Below are 19,307 nucleotides of genomic sequence, written 5' to 3'. Positions count from 1 at the left end.
TAAGGATAAACTTTTTAGTGGATGAGTAATACAGATATCACTGTGTAATAATTTGACAGTGAGGGGAATACTTCCGATTTTATTATGAAAACTTCGAGACCGGAAATAATGTTTTTACCCCGTAAGGGTTGACGCCAACATGGACGCTGCGGAAAGACGTGGAATATACACATTCTCCTAGCGAGACCTCAAATCATCTTCGTAATATCTAACTATAGATCCTACACGTCCACTGGACGTAGATTCTAAAAGTACATTATAAAACGGACAAGTCAAATCAAGCAATCTGATTGGTTCTTAGCCGTGATATACTGAGCGTATACCACGGGTAGAATTGTAAGTTACTTTTCACAACAAATCAGTATCCCTCCGCGTCTGAGAAAAACAGTATACCGTTGGGCTGAAAAGCAAACTGCTTGCAGTTTGCTTTTCGCGTCGGGCCGAACCACGCCCCTTAGCTGTGATATAATTGTTTCTTACACGACCACTAGAGGGGCTACACTTTAAAACGTGACTATGGGTCGTAATAAGCTGCTGAACAATCGACCTATGTGGTTGTTTTTTGTAGGAGGACAGGCTGCTTAGGTCAATTGTGGCATATACAAATATATACTACTAGTGTAGTTTTTTCGTTTTTTACAATAACCTTTTCAGATCATGTTCCTTTCTTTTGTCCTCAATTGTCGACCCTTGGTCTTCTCCTAACCCAATACAGTCTCTCTCCCTGCCTGTCAAAAACCGACACTTGGTCAGGGTTTGGCCTAACCACCCAACACAACAAAAAAACAGGTTCAACTATTACATTGTGTAGATATTAGAGATCGTATAAGAATTATTTTGACTTGTATTGTCATAAAGTAATATAAAAATAATAAGAGGACCCAATAATATCCATACTCCCCGTTTTTACTTTCCCCAATTTTCTAACAAGAAAACCATTCTTACGTCAACAATTTGTATGTAGTTCTTTAAATGAATCACCTAACTCCAACCTCCTGCAGCAGGGATTGGCTTCTTGCTGGCCAATGAGGAGGGCCGGACAGCAGGGCAGCCCTCCTGACTGAGGATATAAACCAGGTCTGCAGGTGAAGGCTATCATCGACAGAATCACACAGCAACCATGAGGTCTCTGGTCTTCGTTCTGCTCATCGGAGCTGCCTGTGAGTGTGAAGCTCCTATCGTGCCTTTATTTCTGCTGACAGTCTGTGGGCCTTTATCCCAAAACTTAGTGCAGAATAACCAGGGCAGTAGTATCAAACAAGTAACTTGATGCTGATGTGTGTTTTCTCAGTTGCCAAGGAGGAGGACAAGATTGTCGGAGGGAAGGAGTGCACTCCCCACTCCCAGCCCCATCAGGTGTCTCTGAACTCTGGCTACCACTTCTGTGGAGGCTCCCTGGTCAACGAGAACTGGGTGGTGTCTGCTGCTCACTGCTACAAGTCGTAAGCACATTCCTCATGTTTTCCAGGGTCATAGGATTGATTTACTAACCCGTGGGGCATGCACATTATTATTTGATGATCAGTTATCTGTATTTTGTTACTAATCCAGTCATTTCCATTTGCTTTTAGCCGTGTGGAGGTTCTGTTGGGAGAGCACAACCTTATAGTCACTGAGGGAAATGAGCAGTTCATCAGCTCCTCCCGTGTCATCCGTCACCCCAACTATAACTCCTACTACATCGACAATGACATCATGCTGATCAAGCTGAGCACGCCCGCTACCCTCAACCGGTACGTGAAGCCAGTGGCTCTGCCCAGAGGCTGTGCCTCCGCTGACACCTGGTGCACCGTCTCCGGCTGGGGAAGCACCCAGAGCTCCTGTGAGTAACACCCGCATTTTAACAGCTGGAGTTAGGCTTTATTTTTGTGTTATTTGTGCTATTCTAACCCTGTTTTACTAAATTACAGCTGCTGACAGCAACAAGCTGCAGTGCCTGAACATCCCCATCCTGTCCGACAGGGACTGTGATAACTCTTACCCCGGCATGATCACTGATGCCATGTTCTGCGCTGGATACCTGGAGGGAGGCAAGGACTCCTGCCAGGTGTGTAACAAAACAACAATGCAGGATTCCTTTTCCTATAACAATGCATCTTAGTTGCATATACAGAAAATGTGCACATTCCTTCACAAATTAATTCTCTCTCAGGGAGACTCTGGTGGACCCGTCGTGTGCAACGGTGAGCTGCAGGGTGTTGTGTCCTGGGGCTACGGATGTGCTGAGAGGAACCAACCCGGTGTCTACGCCAAGGTAAACCAAAAATATCTCTACAATAGAAGACATGAAACCTACATTTCACACTTTGCATGCTAGGCTAACATATTTGTTGATTGCTGACTTCCTAACAAACCTCACTGTGTCTCCATTCACAGGTCTGCCTCTTCAACCATTGGCTGGAGACAACCATGGCCAGCTATTAAGTCTGATCCTGCGGTCACCATCTCACTCTGCTGCCTTTCTTCCATCATCCTCTCCACTGTTGTTATTGTTGAGTTTTAAATAATGTGCAATCTGAGTAAATAAAGTCCTACACCTTGACTTTCAAATAATGATTCCCTCCGTTTTTTTCCTTTGTTTGCCCTCATCATATCTTCATTACATACTCATTCTTTCATGAAGGTGTGAACCTATTTCCTGCTCCTCAGTATAACATACAATCAATTGCTCCTTATTTTGCATCCATAATGTTGGTGTAGCACTTTTGTCATTACAAAGATATGTTACACAATGTGTAATAGTTTTTTTTATCAACACCAATAAATATGTGTGCAGTGCAACAAATAAACAGGAAATATGATAAAGAACACCGATCAGTTGATGTATAGAATATATAAAAAGTAAATCCCATTACATACAACTTTTTATTAAATAATGTGACCTTTAAGATAGAGTTGAATGCAATATCTTAAGTAGTACCTGGTAATAACCCCTTCAAAATTATGTTTTATGGGATACAGTCAGCAGTGTTGTTGGAGATTCTGCAAAATTTAACATTCATCATGTGTCATTTCCTTTTCAGTGTACCAGGCCCATTTACACCACCCATTATGACTTTCTCGCTCCCAGTGTCTGTTTTGTTTTTAAAACTTCTCTGAAATGGCTTATAGCTTTATGGTTGGTTCAACCTGGTATCACGGCAAGATGATTTACCATGCTGGAGGACGTTAAGAGGTCACGATTTCGTCCCTTCAAACGTGACAGTTACAGGATATTGTTAACATGGCCCAAATACCTGGAAGTGCCAAGCAAATGCTACCACGACGGTCGGTTGTCATTCTCAATATTAATATAATGATTTATATTTTAATAGTCACACTCGATTTCGCCGATTTTCTTGTTGCCCCAGCTAGTCGACATCTCTTTTAGCAGAAACAAAGGCTACATTAATGTATTAAATCGATGTTAATCCATGTGTGCGGTTGTGGAATTAACGGGCGTGACGTTGTGCAATTGCGTTGCCAGGCAACAACTTGGCTTTATGTTAATTTACAAACTCTTCAACTAGAACCGTAGTTATATTTAAAAACATTTTAGAAGGCCTCACGATATACTTCAATGTACATTTTAATTTAAATGTGAAGGACTGTGTGTATAACAAAATACATCCGTCAAAAACAATACCGGAAACAGACGTAGGCAAGATCCTTAGCTCGGTGATTGGATGGTTTAGCCGCAATGCACGTTGGGATATGGTGTTTATGCGATGAGAAATCTGAAAAAATGTAAAAATGTTTAAATAATACTTTATTCCGAGTGTGCTTGATTTTCTCTTTGAAAGTCATCACATAACGGCATTGTAATACACGGTTCGGTTGCATTAAATATTACATATCTGCTGTAGTTATCTATTTATAGAGCCCTGATGAGAAGACTTCTAGACAAACAGGAAGAACTGTCGCCAACACTGAAAACGTGACGAGGATCATAAATATATCAGCAATTAAACAACATCTTAGATTTATTTTCACACAATACGTCTCCTTGCAGTATCAACACTAATTCGGCTGATTTTTATATTTGATCCAATTGGTAGATAGGCTGTATTTACACCATAACAGTGCACAGCTGATAGAAAGGGACACCTAGTAGTTACATTACATTACATTTAGCTGACGCTTTTATCCAAAGCGACTTACAATAAGTGCGTTCGACCAACAAAATACAAACTTGAAGAAAACAGAATCATATAAGTACATCAGGGTTCATAGAGCAAAACCATTTCAAGTGCTACTCAACTGGCTTTAGATAAGCCAGCCCTTTATTAGTATATAAGTGCTTTGTTAATAGTTCTATCGCTCGAAGTGGAGTCGAAAGAGATTAGTTTTCAGTCTGCGCCAGAAGGTGTGTAAGCTATCTGCTGTCCTGATGTCAATGGGAGCTCATTCCACCATTTTGGAGCCAGGATAGCAAACCCACGTGTTTTTGCTGATGGGAACTTGGGTCCCCTTTGCAGCGATGGTGCAGCGAGCCGTTTGGTTGATGCAGAGCGGAGTGCACATGCTGGGGTGTACAGTTTAACCATGTCCTGGATGTAGGAAGGGCCAGATCCATTCGCAGCATGGTACGCAAGTACCATTGTCTTGAAGTGGATTCTAGCAGTTATTGGAAGCCAGTGAAGGCAGTGGAGGAGCGGCGTGGTGTGGGAGAATTTAGGAAGGTTGAAGACCAGGCGAGCAGCTGCATTCTGGATGAGCTGCAGAGGTCGGATGGCACATGCAGGTAGACCAGCCAGGAGGGAGTTGCAGTAGTCTAGGCATGAGATGACGAGAGCCTGGACCAGAACCTGCGTCGCTTTCTGGGTCAGCTGGGGACGCATCCTCCTGATGTTTTAAAGCGTGTATCTGCAGCAGCGGGTTGTAGCAGCGATGTTTGCAGTGAAGGACAGGTTGTTATCTAGGGTCACACCCATATTCCTTGCAGTCTAAGTCGGGGAAACAACAGAGGTGCCAATGTTGGTTGTTAGGTCAAGAGTGGGACAATCTTTTCCCGGAAGGAAAAGCAGTTCAGTCTTGTCAAGGTTGAGCTTGAGGTGATGATCAGACATCCACTGAGAGATGTCAGCTAGACAAGCAGAGATGCGTGCGACGACCTGGGTCTCTGAGCGGGGAAAGGACAGAATGAATTGGGTGTCGTCAGCGTAGCAGTGGTATGAAAAACCATGCGGGCTAATGACTGATCCGAGTGAGTTTGTGTACAAGGAGAAGAGGAGGGGACCAAGAACAGAGCCCTGAGGGACCCCTGTAGTTAATTTACAAGGGTCGGACTCGGACCCTCTCCAAGTAACCCTGTAGGTGCGGTCTTTGAGGTATGAGGTGAGGAGGGAAAGTGCAGAGCCTGAAACTCCAAGTTCTTGGAGAGTGCGAAGGAGGATCTGATGGTTCACCGTGTTGAATGCAGCAGACAGGTCCAAAAGGATGATGACAGAGGAGAGGGAGGCTGCTTTAGCAGTGTGCAGTTCCTCAGTGACAGCAAGGAGGGCAGTTTCTGTGGAGTGACCTGCCTTGAAACCAGACTGGTGCAGATCCAGAAGGTTGTTCTGATGGAGATAGCAGGAGAGTTGTCTAAAGACAGTGTTTTAGACAGGAACGGGAGGAGAGAGACAGGCCTGTAGTTTATAACATCTGACGGGTTGAGAGTGGGTTTCTTTCGGAGAGGGTTTACTCTTGTCTCCTTGAGACTGTTTTGAAAGTGACCAGAAGTTAGAGAAGTGTTGATGAAATGGGTGAGAAACGGTAGAATATCAGGAGCGATAGTCTGAAGGAGGTTTGAAGGGATAGGGTCCAGAGGACAGGTGGTAGGGCGGGCAGAGGTAATGAGGGTAAGATCCTCACTTGGAGAGAGAGGGGAAAAGGAGGTCAGTGTGTGGGTGAAAGGAGGGTCTGGTGACCCAGCGGTGAGTAGAGGTCTGTCAGAAAAAGAAGAGCGAATATCATCAACCTTTTTTTCAAAGTGGTTAACAAAGTCGCTTGACAGAAGGGAGGAGGGGGAAGGGGCTTTGGGGGGTCCAGGAGGGAGGAGAAGATGGAAAATAGTTTTTTGGGATTGGAATAGGAAGATTGGATCTTATCTTGAAAGAAAGTGCTTTTTGCCTGAGAGATGGAAGCAGAGAAAGAGGAGAGCCTGATAGGTTAGGAGGTCGTCACGGTGTTTGGATTTCCACCATTTCCACTCTGCTGCCCGAAGGACGGTTCTATTAGCACGCAGTGCATCATTTAGCCAGGGAGCAGGAGGGGACTGACGGGCCTGCCGAGATGTGAGAGGACAGAGAGAGTCCAGAGAGGATGAGAGAGTAGAGAGGAGAGTTTCTGCAGCAGAGTTTGGAGGCAGCAATTGGAACGAGTCAGAGGAAGGGAGGCCTGAGAGCACCGATGAGGCAAAGGTAGAGGGGAAGAGGGAACGAAGGTTACGGCGGACAGGTGCAGGATGAGAAGAGATTAGTTTGTTATGGCGTAGAGAGAATGAAATGAAGAAGTGATCGGATGTGTGGAGCGGGTTTACAGAGAGGTTAGAAGTAGCGCAGTTCCTTGAGAATATGAGATCAAGGACATTGCCAGCTTTATGAGTTGGTGGGGACGGAGACAGTGAGAAAGCAAAGGCGGTTAACAGAGATGTTAGTTTGTCTATCTTCCCCGTCTGGAGGTTGAAGTCTCCGAGAAGTACAGCGGGAGGACCAGTTTCAGGGATGTGTGAGAGGAGATGATCTAATTCCTCCAAGAAGTCCCCCAAGGCGCCTGGTGGACGGTAGACAACAACAATGGTTAATTGTATAGGATGGGTTACTGTGACGGCATGGAATTCAAAGGTGGAAGGAGCGAAGTTAGGTAGCTTGAAGAGGGAAAAGCTCCATTTGGGAGAGAGCAGGAGACCAGTGCCACCTCCTCTGCCAGTGGGTCTGGGTGTATGGGAGAAGGAATATGCTGTGGAGAGAGCTGCTGGGGTGGATGTGTTGGATGGAGTAATCCACGTCTCAGTGAGAGCAAGGAAATCCAGAGACTGCAGGGAAGCGTAGCCAGAGATGAAGTCAGCCTTAGGAACAGCTGACTGGCAGTTCCACAGGCCGCCTGAAACTAGATGTTGGATGTCAGTGGAGCATGTGGGATAGACGAGAGCAGGCCGGTTATATCGATTACGAGATACACGTGGCCAGTGATAATTGCGAGAAGACACATACATGTAAACAGGAATGGAGAAAATACACATGATTATAGCATGAGGGGCTAAACAACCAAATAAAACAAAACACCAGCGATACTTAGCTCAATCAAAGTAGGATTTGCCTCCTCTTTGCCTCCCGCAGGACTCTAACGTCTTTGCCAGTCTTAGCCTGTCTGACGCTCCAGGAAAGTGCTACCTAAAATGGACACCTGATTGCTGAGTTCTCACAGCTGTGGAGCCACGTCCCTTTAATTAGTTAACTCTCTGCAGCTGGTGGCCCTCAAAAGGAAATCGAGACTGGCTTCCTCCTGACTCGTTATTGTCTTTTAAGTCAATTACATTAAAACCTAAATTATAAAGTTATGAGTGTAACCCTTAATACAGTTACACCTACTCAATAAAGCTCTTAGTATTCTACAAATGTTTAAATCAAAGTTAACCCTAGCAGTCAGTTGGTTCAGTTTTAAGGTTTCAGTCAAATTACCTGTCCCAAGTTTCTGCCTGACAGATACTGTAGCGGTTTTGAGATTTAAAATCACAATTTCAGTCAGATCAACTACAGAGCATTGATACAGAGTACACACACTGAATCAGAGAAGTCTAAAAACAGAATGTTACTCACACAATTCTAGAAGTCTCCAGTTGCTTTCCTGTCAAAATCAAGTTTAACACTGTTAAAGTTAAAGCACATTATTGGATTTTATTATTTGTATTATTAGATATTAATAGGAGGATTTGCAAAACAGACAAACTAACAAGGCTTTATTTCAACATTAAAGAATACTTTAGGTTAAGGTCTTCTTTTGAATAAGAAAAAAGCTTTGGGGGTAGATAAATATTAAGCCTGACAAAGTACCTATCGCTTTCCTGCAATGTTAACTTTGTTGAAGCACTTATTTTAACTGATATTATACATATGTATTATACTCTTATAAGATGTATGTAGATAGTATAAGAAATGTGCAGAATATGACAGTTTAATGGTGGAGGTATACACACATATTGATAGATGTCTTGTAATGCACTGTTGAGGAACCTGCGACCCAAGTTTTCCATCCATTGCATAACTACACCGTAGTTGTGTATAATATGAAATATCAATAAACCTTAGAAAATCTTGAAATCTTGAAAGGGATGTGCAAAATAGTCATTATATACAGTCTTTAATTAACTATTAGTAGAGAATAACGAGTAATGAATATACTTTATAGGGATCCTATTAATATCTAATAATAAAATAATAAAAAGCAATAACATGTTTTAACCACTAGGTGTCCCTTTCTATCAGCTGTGCACCGTTATGGTGTAAATACAGCCTATCTACCAATTGGATCAAATATAAAAGTCAGCCGAATTAGTGTTGATACTGCAAGGAGACGTATTGTGTGAAAAGAAATGTAAGATGTTGTTTAATTGCTGATATATTTATGATCCACGTCACGTTTCCAGTTTTGGCGGCAGTTCTTCCTGTTTGTCTAGAAGTCTTCTCATCAGGGCTCTATAAATAAAGAACTACGGCAGATATGTAATATTTAATGCAGCCGAACCGTGTATTACAATGCCGTTATGTGATGACTTTCAAAGAGAAAAGCAAGCACACACTCGGAATAAAGTATTATTTTATTTTTTTAAAATGTTTTCGGATTTCACATTGCAAAAACACAACGTGCATTGCGGCTAAACCATCCAATCACCGAGCTGAGGATCTTGCCTACGTCTGTTTCCGGTATTGTTTTTGACGGATGTATTTTGTTATACACACAGTCCTTCACATTTAAATTAAAATGTACATTGAAGTATATCGTGAGGCCTTCTAAAATGTTTTTAAATATAACTACGGTTCTAGTTGAAGAGTTTGTAAATTAACATGAAGCCAAGTTGTTGCCTGGCAACGCAATCGCACAACGTCACGTCCGTTAATTCCACAACCGCATACATGGATTAACATCGATTTAATACATTAATGTAGCCTTTGTTTCTGCTAAAAGAGATGTCGACCAGCTGGGGCAACAAGAAAATCGGCGAAATCGAGTGTGACTATTAAAAAATAAATCATTATTATATTAATATTGAGAATAACAACCGACCGATGTGGTACAGCATTTGCTTGGCATTTCCGGGTATTTGGGCCATGTTAACAACACCGTGTAACTGTCACGTTTGAAGGGACGACATCGTGAAATCTTCACGTCTCCCAGCATGGTAAATCGTCACATGTTCACGTCTTGCCGTGATACAGGGTTGGGTTGGTTAGGTAGTGGTGCTATAGCTGCTCTTGCTCTGCAATGTGTAAAAAAACGTAATCTACAACAAACCCCTGCACCCCTCTCTGTTGTTGCATTGCTGCAGCTGCTGATGGCAACAGGCTGCAGTGTGTTGCCATCCCCATCCTCTCTTATGAAGACTGTAATAACTCCTACCCCGGCATGATCGACAACACCATGTTTTGTGCCGGATACCTGGAGGGAGGCAAGGACTCCTGCCAGGTGTGTATCTCTGATTGACGAAAAAAAATTAACTCTCTAAAATGACATCTCTCAGGGAGACTCTGTTGGTCCTGTGGTGTGTGACGGTAACCTGCAGGTTGTTGTGTCCTGGGGCTACGGGTGTGCAGAGAAGGACCACCCTGGTGTCCACTCCAAGGTAACTTCCCTGCATCTCCTAAAAATAGAGAAATATCACACTCCTCAAAGTTTGTCATGTTTCACTGCAACGAACTGACTGATATATTTTTATTTTCAGGTGTGTGTGCAGACTGAGTGGCTGCGCAACACAATGGCTACCTATTAACTCCACCATCCAACCTCCACATCAGACACACATATACTGTCTATCCTAATGCTAACTGTCTTTGCTGGATTTATAGTGAAATAAATAAATTGATTTAAATGAATCATTGTTTTGTCTTTGCAATATTTTGTTCCTTTAATTTAAATGGTATTTCTAGTTGATGCAATTTGAACTTTGCCATAACTTGTATAAGAAATTACAAATGTCATTAAATATTAAGATAATATTTTTTTTTGTTATCATATCCATTGATATAAAGGACACAGGCTGCCAAAGAAATAAAGCGAATAAAAGATTCTTCTTAATTAATTATAATTTCCCCATCCCTTGTATCATAATTTAAACGTAGCTTGCAGATGCTGAGAAACACACAGCTGTGAGATACAGTGAGCACACAATATAGAGGGGACCTGTTTACCTGTGCAATGTGACCGAGAAACACAAGCCAACTTTAAGAGGTGGATTCAAACCTTTACAAAAGTTATGAGTCGCAAACAAATATTTTTAGGAAAAATAAAAGAAGGAGCAGAAACACTCACTGTGAGAAATGATTCCATAGCAAACTAATTTAAAGGATTTTTGTTTTTATTCAGAGATGAGTTTGACAAAGTGGTGCTATATCAAGCATCCTGTTCGACTTCTTACCAATAAATACTTTTCTAGGGCTATATCCTTTATTTGACATCCAAACCATAATTATATTGTGTATTTATAGCTGATAGATAAGTGAAGTGGATTAAAAAAACTGCATTTTACCCTCAATTTCTGTGTCATCCTGACAGTCAAGACAAAAGCCATTCCTAGCAATAAATTGGTCTGTGAGTGTTGAATCTTATGTCAAATGTGGCATATAAAAATATGTGGTAATAATGTCGTTTTTTACAATAACTTTACAAGATCACTCCCTGTGTTTCAAAAACCGACGCTTGGTCAGGGTCCTTTGGCCTAACCACCCAAAACAACAACAAACAGGTTCAACTATTACATTGTGTCGATATTAGAGATCGTATAAGAATTATTTGGACTTGTATTGTCATAAAGTAATAAATAAATAATAAAAGGACCCAATATTATCCATACTTTCCCCTTTTAATTTCCCCAATTTTCTAACAAGAAAGCTATCCTTACTTCAATAAAGATATTTGTTATGTAATTCTTTAAATGAATCACCTAACTCCAACCTCCTGCAGCAGAGATTGGCTCCTTGCTGACCAATGAGGAGGGCCGGACAGCAGGGCAGCTCTCCTGACTGAGGATATAAACCAGGTCTGCAGGTGAAGGCTATCATCGACAGAATCACACAGCAACCATGATGTCTCTGGTCTTCATTCTGCTCATCGGAGCTGCCTGTGAGTGTGAAGCTCCTATCGAGCCGATTGCCTTCCTTTCTGCAGACAGTCTGTGGGCCTTTATCCCAAAACTTAGTGCCCAAAGTTCTCAAATGAACAATGTACACTGGTTCTACATTCAAATAGATGTCTGTTATATTGTAACTTTTTTTAAAGAGTAGTATCAAACAACTAACTTGATGCTGATGTGTATTTTCTCAGTTGCCACGGAGGAGGACAAGATTGTCGGAGGGAAGGAGTGCACTCCCTACTCCATGCCCCATCAGGTGTCTCTGAACTCTGGCTACCACTTCTGTGGAGGCTCCCTGGTCAACGAGAACTGGGTGGTGTCTGCTGCTCACTGCTACAAGTCGTAAGCACATTCCTCATGTTTTCCAGGGTCATAGGATTGATTTACTAACCCGTAGGGCATGCACATTAATATTTGATGATCAGTTGTCTGTATTTTGTTACTAATCCAGTCATTTCCATTTTCTTTTAGCCGTGTGGAGGTTCGTATGGGAGAGCACCACATCAGGGTCACCGAGGGAAACGAGCAGTTCATCAGCTCCTCCCGTGTCATCCGTCACCCCAACTACAACCCCTACAACATCGACAATGACATCATGCTGATCAAGCTGAGCAAGCCCGCCACCCTCAACCAGTACGTTCAGGCCGTGGCTCTGCCCAGCAGCTGTGCCCCTGCTGGCACCATGTGCACCGTCTCCGGCTGGGGAAGCACCCAGAGCTCCAGTAAGTAACACCTGCATTTTAACAGCTCGAGTTCCACTTTATGTTTGTGTTATTTGTGCTATTCTAACCCTGTTTTACTAAATTACAGCTGCTGACGGCAACAAACTGCAGTGCCTGAACATCCCCATCCTGTCCGAAAGGGACTGTGATAACTCTTACCCCGGCATGATCACTGATGCCATGTTCTGCGCTGGATACCTGGAGGGAGGCAAGGACTCCTGCCAGGTGTGTAACAAAACAACTCTGCAGGATTCCTTTTCCTATAACAATGCATCTTAGTTGCATATACAGAAAATGTGTACATTCCTTCACAAATTAATTCTCTCTCAGGGAGACTCTGGTGGACCCGTCGTGTGTAACGGAGAGCTGCAGGGTGTTGTGTCCTGGGGCTACGGATGTGCTGAGAGAGACCACCCCGGTGTCTACGCCAAGGTAAACCAAAAATATCTCTACATGAAACCTACATTTCACACTTTTTATGCTAGACTAAAATATTTGTTGATTGCTGACTTCCTAACAAACCTCACTGTGTCTCCATTCACAGGTCTGCCTCTTCAACGATTGGCTGGAGACCACCATGGCCAGCTATTAAGTCTGATCCTGCGATCACATTCTTACTCTGCTGCCTTTCTGCCATCATCCTCTCCACTGTTGTTGTTGCTGTTGTTGAGTTTTGAATAATGTGCAATCTGAGTAAATAAAGTCCTACACCTTGACTTTCAAATAATGATTCCCTTCGTTGTTTGCCTTTGTTTGCCTCATCATATCTTCACTCATTCTTCCATGAAGGTGTGAACTATTTCCTAATCCTCAGTATAAAATACAATCAATTGCTCCTTATTTTGTACACATCCATAATGTTGGTGTAGCACTCAATTACATTACAAAGATATGCTACGCAATGTGTTGAATGTAAAACATTAGAATTTAATTGTTTCTATTTATAAACACCAATACATATTTGTGCAGTGCAGCAAAGTCCTTAACAAATAAACAGGAAATATGATAAAGAACACCGATCAGTTGATTTATAGAATGTATAAAATGTAAATCCCATTAGATCCAACTTGTTATTAAATAATGTGACTTTTAAGATAGAGTTGAATGTAATATCTTAAAGGTCCCCTATTATACTGTTTTTCATCAATATATTATTGTCTCAGATATTTCAACCCAGTCTCACAAAAAAACGCGTAATAACTACGTTGGTCCACAATGTAGGACGTAGTATTTCTACAAAAACGCCTCTGAAATTGTAAGATCCCTATGTTTTTTTTCACCATTCATTCCAACGGTAGGCGTCTATGTCACGTGATCTTCACATTTCTCCCTGCAGAAAAAAAAAACATGGCCGAACTTCGTTTTATTCTCGGTGTAAAATGCCTATTTTAAAGTTAGTTTGGCCATTAAAATGCGTTTTGATGTCATTTGATGCGAGAAATATGAGTTGTTATTTCAGATTATGTGTGCAGTGGATGCACATGATCTTTAGTTTGCTAGTTATTACGAAGATTACTTCAGGAAATTGTGTCTATACAACGTTTTCATTGTCACCAAGGTGGTTGCTAGGGATGCTGCTATCGATATTATTTCTGTTATGTTGTGTAACTGTTTAATGGTGTTATCTTTATTGCTACCCCCTTCCCCGTCAATGTATAGTGTTGGTCCACAGCGCAAACGTATTAGTTTAACAAAATCCGCATCTAAAATTGTGGCATACGTTATTTTCCCCTGTGCAATTCTCCATTTACTCAACAATAACACATAATTATCCTTGTGTTTATTTATTTGTTTGATTAATAAACACAAGTTGGAGTCCGTCAGGACCGAGGGTCGGAGCAGCTCATTTGCTTTACAGAATATTACACCCGGAAGTAAGTATTCTCTCCGCTTCGCTTGACAAACCTATAGACTGGATAAACCCTGTGATAGTCCTCAAGCTCTGTGATTGGAGAGTGTGCCGAGCGTCGAACAGCACTTAAAATGGGATGGAACCACGGCAGACTGTCCAAAACTGGATTTGAACGAGCTTTATTTAACAGCTGGTCTTATGTCTGTGACCCCTCCTGTTGTTCATTGATAAGCCTGAAACATGCACTTGTCAAGGTTCAGAGGCACATTTTACAAATATGGCAGTAGCCATCGATCAGCTTAAGATAAGATATACTTTATTGATCCCAAGTTGGAAACATTTGCATTACATCAGCATGTGTAACAGTTGTAAATATGCAGTGGTGTTTATTTGTAAATCATTTAGTATAATCACACAAATTCTGTGTTTTATATTTAATAATTCTGTGTTCAATACCTGACAAGGCCGGAGATGAAAAACTTTGGTCGCAGGTTCCTCAACAGTACATTACAAGACATCTATCAATATGTGTGTACCTCCACCATTAAATTGTCATATTCTGCACATTTCTTATACTATCTACATCCATCTTATATACGAGTATAATACATAAGTATAATATCAGTTAAAATAAGTGCTTCAACATAGTTAACATTGCTGGAGGTATACACAAAGTTTTTCATTCATTGCATAACTACACCGTTTGTGAATATGATATGTCAATAAACCTTAGAAAATCTTGAAATCTTGAAAGGGATGTGCAAAATAGTCATTATATACAGTCTTTAATTAACTATTAGTAGAGAATAACGAGTAATGAATATACTTTATAGGGATCCTATTAATATCTAATAATAAAAATAATGAAATCCAATAACATGCTTTAACCACCAGGTGTCCCTTTATATCAGCTGTGCACCTTTATGGTGTAAATACAGCCTATCTACCAATTGGATCAAATATAAAAGTCAGCCGAATTAGTGTTGATACTGCAAGGAGACGTATTGTGTGAAAAGAAATGTAAGATGTTGTTTAATGGCTGATATATTTATGATCCATGTCACGTTTTCAGTGTTGGCGGCAGTTCCTCATGTTTGTCTATAGAAGTCTTCTCTTCAGGGCTCTATAAATAGAGAACTACGGCAGATATGTAATATTGAATGCAGCCGAACCGTGTATTACAATGCCGTTATGCAATGACGTTCAAAGAGAAAAGCAAGCACACTCGGAATAAAGTGTTTTCGGTCTGTTTCCGCTATTTGTTTATGACGATGTGATGTGAGATGTGAGTAGGGTTGCCAACTTCCAGAAATGGAGAAACGGACATGTGCGCGCGAAGATTTACTAACTTTTTTTTGTTACTTTATTTCGGTTTTAGGGTTAGGGTCAGGTTAGGGTTATGTTATTTAATTCTTTTGGGGGAGCCAGCCCCTAGGGTTCGAAAATGTTTTTGGGGGTCAAACCCCCCCAAACCCTCAAAATGCATAAAAAACTATGCATACCTATAACCAGAGATGGGGTCGTTACTAAAAAAAAAGTAATATATTACATTAAAAAAAAGTAATATATTACACTACTTCGTTACTCTCTACATAAAGTAACTCGTTACTTTACTTGTTGCTTTACTCGCAGGGCCGGACCGCCCCTCCCTGCAGGCAGATCACGCAGACTGCTAAAGTTTCAAATGTTCTCTTTAGTTCAGTTTCCATTGTCGCATAAGACTGATCCAGATCCTGAATGTTTTCCTATCTGACCATGGCTGTCCTCTGTCTCCTGGTATCTGTATATTTTGCGCAGTCTATCTCTGCTCACGCTGTTGCGTCGGCGTGTTCTCCTGCGTGTTGGCCATGTGTTGCACTGGAACCAGACGCCGCAAAGACTTCAGCCGAGCACGTACGAACTGCGCATGCGTGAGTGGCAATAACTCTCCTTACCAGAAGGCGGCGGTAGTGTGTATTCGTCATTCAAAACAGGCAACAACCGGAAAACAGAGAAGAAGAACAGACTACGTGATATAAACAAACAACAAATAGCTGTGCGTTAGCTTCACCTTAGCACGTGTTCTTTGCAGGTGTTTGTTGAGGTTTGATTATGACTGTTTTAGTAAGTAACGAAGTAACGCGTGTCGGGGCAATGTTAGTAACTGTAGTGTAATTACTGAGTTATGAAAGTGTTCCGATTCCGGTCCATCTATGGATAAGCTCTGTGAAAGCTCCACAGAGCTGGCCGGGTGTATGGAGGACCGTGAGGATTGGCGAACCCGTTGGCAAACTCGCCTAAGGACGACGTAGTAGTCCTTGATTGGCTCAAGTTCACACCTTTTTAGGTGCGGGGCTAGTGATGTTGTCCCGGGGATGCTTAGGAGTTGATAAAGGAGATAATCCCACTGACGTCATCATTTGATTCCAAAAGTGGGTCTGGACTCGCGCCCATAGAGGCTGTTTACCAGTATAATGGCTCCCCCCAAAGTATAATTTATGGGTGGCTCCCCCCCAAAGTTATTTTACTCACTGAGCACTCATTGCCACCAATGCAAATGCAAATGAGTGCTCACTGAGTAAAAAAAACAAACAAACAAACACACAAATTATACTTTGGGGGGAGCCATTATACTTTGGGGGCCCCCCAAAGTATTAACATACTGTGGGAATCACTGTGTCACACACACACACACACACACACACACACACACACACACACACACACACACACACACACACACACACACACACACACACACACACACACACACACACACACACACACACACACACACACACACACACACACACACACACACACACACACACACACACACACACACACACACACACACACACACACACACACACACACACACACACACACACACACACACACACACACACACACACACACACACACTTTGTATTGTATTATGATATTGTTGAATTGAGGCGAATATGTGTAATGTTCAGAGGTTGTTGTGTTTAATATTCATGAGAATATTTGTCATTGTTCAAATGATAATAGTTTTCATATCTTGGAAGGGATCAGACACACACATATTTCTAGTTTTCATATCTTGGAAGGGATCAGAGTTACTAGAGACATTATTGAGTTGAATGGACTTTCCTTGTTACCAAAGAAACTGCAGAACAGCATCATGAACATTTACATTCTACTTTGATATTTTTTACACCAACAAATTCACATTTCTGGTAAGATAAGTCATTACTTAGGTGATTAGCCTCATCTTAACATAGAATATAACTAGACAGTAGACATGGCAGTAACATTGAAACACCATGGAGACCAAATCAATAATCCCCTAAAGATCCTTTTCGTTCAACATTGTTTTTTCTTAGAGGCAACTATTAGTAATTCTTGAGAAAAAAGTATAATTAATATAAACTCTCTACAACATTCTTTTAATGCAATAAATATTTATTTGTATATTATTGGGGTGTTTCTATATCGTTAAAACAAAATGTACAACTTGACCAATCCCATGACCCAAAAAACAAAACAAACAGGCCTAACAACTCAGTAGACTTTTACCTCCTTTTGAGTTACATTTAACAAGGACATATTCTGGTCATTTTGAGGTTCAAATTTGTATAAAGTTTCTCTCCTGTGAAATGTTTCCATGCTTCAATGAGGGATTTTAGACTTTGAAAAACATTTACATGCACAAAAAGATATGTTCTACACTACAGGAGAGGGAAAACCCTAAAAGCAAAATAGGAAATCTTTGAAAACATGGATGATTCTTTCTAGCAGCATAATCGGAATGCAATTGATTTCCCTTTAATTTATATTAGTGGACGATTTAAAGATGAGAATTTGGTTTGGTTTAGGTAAAGCCCCTAGTTTTGGTAGTGGTACTTGAAATCCTTCTTTCAACATTGAACGTATTTTTCCTTGGTTCAATTTTATTTCATTTACATTCGGAGAGCAGAAATTGTAATGTTCATGTAATACTTAACGGCTCCCCAGTCCCTATTTGTTAGGGCTTGAGGTTCGGCAGAGATACAATCCTCACATGCATCTTTCCCTGGAACCTGGTTCTTGATTGTCCATTTCGTAACCCAAGTGTTGTTCCACAGCAGCACTTTCCGCCGACGTCCAGCTGCGTTTCACAAACGTTTGTTTCCCTAGGTCAGGGGTCTGCAACCTTTTTGACCAAAAGAGCCATTTCGCTCCTTTTTTCCAAAAAATGTTTTGTCTGGAGCCGCAAAACATATTTCATAGTTTTTTATTGTTATATCAGACAAAAACTACAGTTTTTTTGCATTTATTAGGCTATTTATTACATGAAATAAAACTGTTAACCTCTAATAAGAAACAAAGAACTTTTATAAGGAGAATTAAAAATAATACACAGGCCTACTTTAAAATAAATTAAACACAGCACTTGGGGAGTCCTCTGCACATTTGAAGGGGAAAAAATTATTATTAAATGGGCCCACTTTGAAATAAATAAAACATATATCTGCACCCTAAAAATAGTTAAAGGTAAGAATGGAGAAACCAGCTCGAGTGCGCTAGAATTTGAAAGTACACACCCGGAAAAAATATGCCTCTTCCTTCAGACTTTCTTACAGAGCCCCTCCCCCAACACACACGAACGCGCACATGACCAATGAGGGCACGAGATAAGTTTGTGCACAGATGGAAGGCTGACAGGCAGGTAGGCCATCCAGTTATTTTAGCCGGGCTGAGGCAGATGATTGGTCGTGCTTTTTACAGCGCTACGGCTTCCAGAGATTATTTTTTGTATGTATTTATTGTCAAAGCATTTAATATATTCATTGCTATCGGGACGTTAAGAGCATTCCATGGAATATAACAAAAAGTGTTTTCTGAAATAAATTACATACCCCATTGAATTATGACTGAAGATCGTCAGCTGGCTTCCTCTCCGTTCTGTTCGATACGTAAAGGCTGCACCACCGTTGACAACTTTGCTCCACATATCAAACATCCCGGTATACCAGCATCGTGTGCTCTGAAAGCAGATAACTCTGTCCACGCAGAATTAAATCCTGTGTTCCTCCGGTACTTTTCTTTGATTTATCCATAGTTCGCTCATCGAGCCGGGGGTCAGGTTATTCGCCTCCAAGAAAAGGCGCTCGCGCGGGACCGGAGCAGGATGTGACGCATATTTTAGTTGACCTAATTAAAACCGTTTTGTTTTTTATTTATGTGTCACAGTATCACCTCAAAATACAACATAAGAAACATTTTCAACCATCCAACAAAATATAAATAGTCCTGCAAATACTTTTATTTTATTTCCTTCTTATTTTTGTCTAAGCTCAAGGGAGCCAGAGCAGAGGGCTTAAAGGGCCGCATGCGGCCCGTGGGCCGCGGGTTGCCGACCCCTGCCCTAGGTGGACAAATAATAACATGTCATAGATTTAAGAAGTTTAAGAGCCAGTTA

At 41.3% G+C, this 19,307-nt stretch overlaps 3 protein-coding genes across 4 annotated transcripts in view; all 3 read left to right on the top strand.

Moving 5' to 3' along the window:
* LOC117461552 (trypsin-1-like) overlaps nucleotides 1-2,553 on the top strand; it is a 28,378-nt gene extending 25,825 nt beyond the window's left edge. The window contains exons 2-7 of one of the 2 annotated variants that reach the window (XM_071205958.1): nucleotides 1,005-1,160; nucleotides 1,292-1,442; nucleotides 1,572-1,822; nucleotides 1,911-2,047; nucleotides 2,153-2,254; nucleotides 2,377-2,553. In XM_071205958.1, coding sequence (XP_071062059.1) covers nucleotides 1,121-1,160; nucleotides 1,292-1,442; nucleotides 1,572-1,822; nucleotides 1,911-2,047; nucleotides 2,153-2,254; nucleotides 2,377-2,424 — 729 coding nt within the window. In that variant the 5' untranslated portion in view covers nucleotides 1,005-1,120 and the 3' untranslated portion in view covers nucleotides 2,425-2,553. Of the gene's footprint in view, nucleotides 1-1,001; nucleotides 1,161-1,291; nucleotides 1,443-1,571; nucleotides 1,823-1,910; nucleotides 2,048-2,152; nucleotides 2,255-2,376 lie in introns of both variants that reach the window. The other variant, XM_034103479.2, reaches the window with a different exon arrangement.
* Nucleotides 2,554-9,358: 6,805 nt separating this feature from the next.
* Nucleotides 9,359-9,949, top strand: LOC117460692 (trypsin-2-like). The gene is made up of 4 exons (XM_071206072.1): nucleotides 9,359-9,404; nucleotides 9,509-9,645; nucleotides 9,701-9,802; nucleotides 9,902-9,949. The coding sequence occupies exons 1-4, from the start codon at nucleotides 9,359-9,361 to the stop codon at nucleotides 9,947-9,949; spliced, it is 333 nt and encodes a 110-aa protein (XP_071062173.1).
* A 1,269-nt stretch (nucleotides 9,950-11,218) lies between these two features.
* Nucleotides 11,219-12,760, top strand: LOC117461551 (trypsin-1). The gene is made up of 6 exons (XM_034103478.1): nucleotides 11,219-11,298; nucleotides 11,500-11,650; nucleotides 11,780-12,030; nucleotides 12,119-12,255; nucleotides 12,361-12,462; nucleotides 12,575-12,760. The coding sequence occupies exons 1-6, from the start codon at nucleotides 11,259-11,261 to the stop codon at nucleotides 12,620-12,622; spliced, it is 729 nt and encodes a 242-aa protein (XP_033959369.1). The 5' UTR covers nucleotides 11,219-11,258; the 3' UTR covers nucleotides 12,623-12,760.
* The last annotated feature ends 6,547 nt before the right edge of the window (nucleotides 12,761-19,307 follow it).

This window comes from Pseudochaenichthys georgianus, chromosome 16, assembly GCF_902827115.2.
Source record: "Pseudochaenichthys georgianus chromosome 16, fPseGeo1.2, whole genome shotgun sequence".
In the NCBI taxonomy this organism is placed as follows: domain Eukaryota; kingdom Metazoa; phylum Chordata; class Actinopteri; order Perciformes; family Channichthyidae; genus Pseudochaenichthys; species Pseudochaenichthys georgianus.
This window is presented reverse-complemented; position numbering and strand designations above follow the sequence as displayed.

What these genes read in the sequence shown, in the direction of transcription:
- LOC117460692 (XM_071206072.1), top strand. Translation starts at nt 9,359, where the DNA reads ATGGTAAATCGTCACATGTTCACGTCTTGCCGTGATACAGGGTTGG. An exon ending in GAGGCAAGGACTCCTGCCAG is followed by an intron (nt 9,646 to 9,700) that starts GTGTGTATCTCT and finishes GACATCTCTCAG; the next exon opens with GGAGACTCTGTTGGTCCTGT. An exon ending in ACCCTGGTGTCCACTCCAAG is followed by an intron (nt 9,803 to 9,901) that starts GTAACTTCCCTG and finishes TTTTATTTTCAG; the next exon opens with GTGTGTGTGCAGACTGAGTG.
- LOC117461551 (XM_034103478.1), top strand. Translation starts at nt 11,259, where the DNA reads ATGATGTCTCTGGTCTTCATTCTGCTCATCGGAGCTGCCT. An exon ending in GAGGCAAGGACTCCTGCCAG is followed by an intron (nt 12,256 to 12,360) that starts GTGTGTAACAAA and finishes ATTCTCTCTCAG; the next exon opens with GGAGACTCTGGTGGACCCGT. An exon ending in ACCCCGGTGTCTACGCCAAG is followed by an intron (nt 12,463 to 12,574) that starts GTAAACCAAAAA and finishes CTCCATTCACAG; the next exon opens with GTCTGCCTCTTCAACGATTG.